Source organism: Sinocyclocheilus anshuiensis, unplaced genomic scaffold (genome assembly GCF_001515605.1).
Source record: "Sinocyclocheilus anshuiensis isolate Anshui unplaced genomic scaffold, SAMN03320099.WGS_v1.1 scaffold983, whole genome shotgun sequence".
In the NCBI taxonomy this organism is placed as follows: Eukaryota; Metazoa; Chordata; class Actinopteri; order Cypriniformes; family Cyprinidae; genus Sinocyclocheilus; species Sinocyclocheilus anshuiensis.
In genome coordinates, this window is record NW_015546086.1 from 929079 (window position 1) to 935368 (window position 6290).

General features: G+C 40.0%; 1 protein-coding gene across 10 annotated transcripts in view; it reads right to left on the reverse strand.

Annotated features, from left to right (window-relative positions):
• The window catches only part of LOC107700079 (electrogenic sodium bicarbonate cotransporter 1), an 82027-nt gene that overhangs the window by 62106 nt on the left and 13631 nt on the right, over positions 1-6290 (reverse strand). For all 10 annotated transcript variants that reach the window (XM_016501601.1, XM_016501598.1, XM_016501600.1 and 7 more), the window contains one exon: positions 3957-4130. In XM_016501601.1, the coding sequence (XP_016357087.1) occupies positions 3957-4130 (174 nt within the window). The remainder of the gene's footprint in view (positions 1-3956; positions 4131-6290) is intronic.

Sequence of the window (6290 nt, forward strand, 5' to 3'; positions counted from 1 at the left end):
TAGATTTATATATTAAGTTGCTCAAGCAAGTGGCAAAACATTTAAACTACTTTTCTTATGTTATCACAAACTTACCATTGACAGAAATAGTCAGATCTACTGCCTTTTCTTTTGCATTTAAATCTTTATTACAAGCAATCCTGCAGTTCATAAAGAACTGTGTTTTTCTACCTCCAGGAGTGCCATCTATTTTTTTCCTTGTTTATCTAAAAGTGCTCTTTCCCTTTAAACCTAGCCAAAAAACCATATGTGTTGACTGTGAAACACAGTAGACTTTAATAATATGCATTTATGGTGTAATTACTACATTTTCGTGTCAATCCATGTTCATATTTACTGCAAACAATGCGCTGTTACTTTAATTCTTCGCTTGCAGCACAGAAATAGACTCGGTGCAGAAACGATCTCGGCACTGCTGCAGACGCACGCTACTGGAACGCACTGCCGGGTGCAGTGTGAACGCTTTAATTCGTTAACATGAGCGCGGAAAAAATATGCACCATGTATGCACTGCAAACGGAGTAATGGGAACCTGGCATTATGTTTTCGCTGCGAGTGTGCATGAGCGCACGGTCTCCAGGAGAGCGCGCGAGCGCTGAATGGTTAAACACTGGCAAGAATTAAAAAGTAATGCAATTTATAAACTTTAGTGATGATGTGACACTACCTTGATTGTGCAAGTGACAATTCCTGTGTAAACTGTGCAGCTCGCTTATAGACAAACGCGATGTTTGGTGATTTGAAGCCATTTGCGTATTTTGAGAGAGAAAGAGAGAGAGCGCGCGCGGTGATTCACTCACGTTGTTTGTGAAATTACATCTCACACAAAGTTTTCAAATTACTTTATAAGTTATTTAATAAAGAAATACGAAGGTGAGTACCTCACCTTCTGCATTATAATTATTTCACCCGCACCGGACAGAGACTGAGACGTGCCGCTGCATGTCGTGCCAAACCTCTCACGGCAGCGTCATCAGCTTGAGATCGTTTTTTTGAGATCGGCCTTTTTAGAGACCGCCGATCAATCATCCCAACGTGATTATCGGCCGATAGTGATCGGTAGCCGATCAATCGGAGCACCCCTAGTAAAAATGGTCAGATTCATTACGAATGCATCAAAGCTTACTCTCCATTTTAGATCTCTACATAAATGTAAAACTAAAAATAAAACTTAAACAGGAAGTCCAGCCCCAAACTCACACCATTAGTTGAGCCAGATGTTGACTTGTCAACAAAGCATTTCAAAAATGACACACCTCACCTTTAAGGATAATGTTGCTTCACAGGATTATTTGAAAATTTCATGAGTTTATGTATTGCTACTAAAACGGTAACACTTAAGGTTACATTTGACAACATTAGTCAATTACATTATCACATGAACTAACAATAAAAAAATACTTTTAACGTATTTATTAATGTTAATGTTAACTAATGGGACCATACTGTAAAGTGTATTGTAAATCATGTTTTTTGATGAAGGACATTCAGAGGATGAATTGTAATCTCAGAAATGGTAGATCAAGTGAGCTTTGGGTCCACATCACTGTCAAGTTCTGGATTCTGCTTGATTGCACTTGAGTTTCCATTAGGAGCTGAATAAGTTTAAGGTCAATAACCAGGTTCATGCGGAGTCAGCGCAGTAAACTGCACTAAAACCTCAGCAGATTAAAGAATGTATAAGAATAAACTGTCAAAACTGTGTCATTATTTACTCAACCACATATTGTTCCAAATCCCTATGCTGTTATGTCTGCAGTGGCACACAGAAAAAAATTTAAACAAAGCGTCTCTCAAATCGAACACACCATCAAACGTCATTACTGCCCTACAAAGACAAAAGACCTTAACTCACTAGAGAAAAATTACTTTTTAAAGATTTTTATTTGTCCAGACAAATTAATTATAGGTAGGACAAGAAGTCACGGCAAGGCAAAAAGCAGTAAAGGCCATATTATATACAATATTTGGTTGCTGATCACCATCTAGTGATCGCGGGCTGTCTCATATGCTATAACACAGTAATGTGAATGTATTAAAAAAAATTTTTGATCGTAACAACCAGACAAAAAGTTAAAGGGGTCCTATTATGCTCTTTTACAAAGTCTTGATTTTGTTTTGGGGGTGTACTAGAACAGGCTCTCATACTAGGTTGTTCAAAAAACACATTATTTTTCACATATTTTACATTTTTACATTTTTACAACACCTCTCTCCCCAGTCTGGCATGAATACCACCTTCAATACCACGACTGAGGTGCCCTTGAGCAAGGCACCGAACCCCCATCTACTCCCCGGGCGCCACAGCAAAAAATGGCTGCCCACTGCTCCGGGTGTGTGTTCACGCTGTGTGTGTGCACTTTGGATGGGATAAATGCAGAGCACTAATTCCGAGTATGGGTCACCATACTTGGCCACATGTCACGTCACTCCTTCACACTTCTCTGAATGGCTCGAATAGCTCCTGTATCAAATGAAGGACCGCCTTCTGAAATACGAAATGTGCTGTGATTGGTTAGCTGGGCCAGTGTGTGACATGTGAGTGGATACCGTTTTGCAACCGATTTATTTGCAATGTTCACTAACATTAAAGAATTAAAGACATACTTAGTCTATTGCTTTTACATCGAATTGAATGAAAATAGCCTTAACTAAACTAAAAGGATGACTTGTGTATTGATGTGAACGCCAGCCAGTAGGAATAATGCTCAGAATGCTTGTGGATTAAACATCTCCGATGACGTTCATTGCCATGGATTTTATCGGGTTACAAGAAAAGGTAGGATATGGATTTAATTCCGAACTCTACTGATTTTATGTGTGATACGCTACGTTGTCATGGCATTCGAGTCCACACGCGTGCAGAAGTGGGCAGACCCAATCTAACAAGCTGGCACTGAGAGAATAATCTGCATTTTAAAAAAGAAAAAAAAAAGTTTAACTCGGGCCGGCCAGAACGGGGCTACTAGCAACAGACGGACCCCATCCCGGCGTACCCTCTCCAGAACTCCCAGATCCCAGAGCGATCGTGGGAAAAGCGTACAGACGAAGCCTCGGCCACGTCTGCACCATGGCATCCAGCCCCAGTGGAGCTGGATGCGTGAGGGAGAACCAGAGCGGACAGTGTGTCGTTTCCTGCGACGCAAATAGATCCACTTCCGCCTGGCCAAATTCCCTCCAAATGAGCTCCACCACCTCGGGGTGGAGCCTCCATCCCCCGGGCCTCAGCCCCTGTCTCGACAGGATATCTGCCCCCTGATGGACCGCTGCCAGCGGGATCGCGAGCCTGGCCGCTCTCATCAAACACAGCCAGGCGAGAGCGGAGCATACGCAGCGAGAGTAACTCGCAGTGATGACAATCAGCTCCTCGAAAGCTGACCGTGCATGCTCCGCTCCTAAACAAACGACACACAAATCGTGTGTATCCCCCGCCGCCAGATATCGTGGGCAGGGAGGAACACAGCGTTTGTAATGCCGTTCGCTCGCCATAGACTTTTCATGATTGTTTTTTTTTTATATATGCTTGTGCGGACAGACAACAGTAAATAGACAGACACATACACAGAGCGCTACTGAAGAGCAGAAGCTGGTTTGCGCTCTGCCGGATGCGCTTTTATACTTTCTGGTGCTTACGTCACCCCGCTCGTGACTCCTTCACCATTAGAAATCTCAGAGACACACATACTTCCCTCCTCCAGCGGCTCACGTCAGGCAGTCGTGACCCATTTGGATGGTTATTACTTACACACAGGGGCCCTAGCCCCTGTCTGTCCAAACACACTCATCCGCTAGCTAGGCAGCTCTGGATATCTGTTCTGACTAAGTAGAGTCAGCAGCAGCCTTGGCTTGTAGCTGTGTGTGTATGTGAGTGTGTGTGTGTGTGTGCGTTTGTGACTGGCTCTATGAAGGAGCCCTCAGCATTAATGTGAACTGACGGCTCTTTGGCAAGCGCTTACTGAGTGGTTTGAGGATACTGTTGCTGGCCTCCTCATTGTTCTCTGCATCTGACCTGTCCGAAGCATTCTCAGTCATTTTCTCCTTTCTGTCCTTGTGACTGGTGCGTCGGCGATGACGTCTCCGTCGCCGGTAGCTCTTAGGCACATGCACACCAATATATATGGTGTGGTGACCTGAGAAGGTAAAATGAGAAGATGGGTCAAGCTATTAAGTTGACATGACATCACACAAAGCAAGTAACACGAAAAGACTTCAGAAAAAAATTGTAATCAGTTTTTTTGTCTAGTATTTCAGCATTAATATTTAAATAGCAATATAACAAGATTTGTTGTCTTCACAATAATTATTTTCAAAGAATATACTCTACCATTCAAAAGATTTGAAGTCTTTAAAGTTAAAGATTTTTATGCTCACAAAGGCTTCATTCATTTGATTAAAACTACAGTAAGAAAAGTAATATTGTGAACTATCATTACTAATTAAAAACAACTGCTTTCTATTTTTAAATATTTTAAAATGTAGCAGCCATTACTTCAGTCTTCAGAAACACATGCTACTTTAGAAATCATTTTAATATGCTGATTTGGTGCTAAAGAAACATTTCTTCCAATTATTATTAATGTTGAAAAAAGTTGCGCTACTCAATAGCTTTGTGGAAACAGTGATGTCTTTTTCAGGATTCTTTGATGAATATAATGTTTGAAAGAGAAGAATTATTTGAAATAGAAATCTTCTATAACATTATAAATGTCTGTCACTTTTGATCAATTTAATGCATCCTCCTTGATGATTTTTTTCCAAAAAAATAAACACTAAAATCTTACTGACCCCAAACTTTTGAATGGTAGTGGATGTTAAAGTAATATATATATATATATATATAGCATGTGCAATAATAACAATATCAGTGACTGCAACTCATTCTGAGTGAATTCCTCTCAGTATATCTAAAAGGCTCTTGATGATGTAGATAAACACATACAGAACTAATTGACTCAATCCAAGTAAAGTAAATACAAAATGTCAGTCCTAACGTTGTTGTTGTCAAGAGATAAATGGCTCCCTATTGTCAAGATAACACAAGCCACGTGACCATCCTGCAGCAACACACTTCAACATCTGTAAGATAAATAATGTGTCATGTCACTAAGGTCAGGAGCTGGATGCCAACTGTTTGCTTGTGGCCCTATTGGTTACAAAATATGAGTAAATAACCTGAGTAAAGACGTAAATAAATGGCATGACTTCCTCAACGCAATTTATGCAGGAAATGATGGACTTCACCGGAGGGGTTTGCAGCAGACTGTCAAACTAAATATTTTGGCTGAGAGAGCTAGCAGGTAGTGCGGAATGTCCAGTGTTTAGATCCATATCATACAGACACTTTCCATGTCTCTCCCTCAGTCACATGATGTCCATCAGTTAAAGCTGCATCCCAACACTGTGTTATTGTGTAACATTTTGGAACTTCATGTTTCATTCTGTGAAATGCAACTCTAACTGGACCAGTGAGATAAGTGCAGACCTGCGGACCAGACCTGATACCATCTATTCCAGAATTCTAAGCTTCTTCAGGCAAATGCTACAACTGAACTGAGATGTTTAATTAACCCTGCAATAATCTAAAATCTCTAACATGGCATAAGTTGTCAAATAAGCAATTTACATTAGCACAGTGTGCTATACATACCCATTTTATATTAAATTTAATGTTAAGAGTCAGTGTTCAAACAACATCTGCCTTTAAGTATAGCAATTTACTTCAATTACTATTACTAGCTTTTGATGCACAGACTTTTGACTACTGAAAGTTTTAGGTGTTTGTCAGCTGGTTTCATTTAATATTGTCATCCTTTAACAGGGTTTCTGTAGGATTTTTAAGCTCAAATTTAAGACCTTTTTAAGACCTGCACAAATAAAATTAATACCATATGAGCGGAGTAGGGCAATGTCTATAGTACCACATTAAACTGTAAAATTACAGTAAAGAGCATAATTTACAGTTCAGACACAAGTTTTCACAAAAACAAAAAGTTTTATAAAATTATCAACTTTACATTTCAGCCTTTGAACCATTTTTAAAGGGGTCATATGATGCGATTTCAATTTTTCCTTTCTCTTTGGAGTGTTACAAGCTCTTGGTGCATAAAGAAGATCTGTAAAGTTGCAAAGACTAAAGTCTCAAATCGAAAGAGATATTCTTTATAAAAGTTAAGAGTCAAAAGTTAAGCGTTAAGGCTCGTTCTAACACGCCCCCACATGTCTACGTCACGATGTGGGAAGATTTGCATAACGCCACCCAAATGTTCACGCAAAGAAAGAAGGCGTAACTT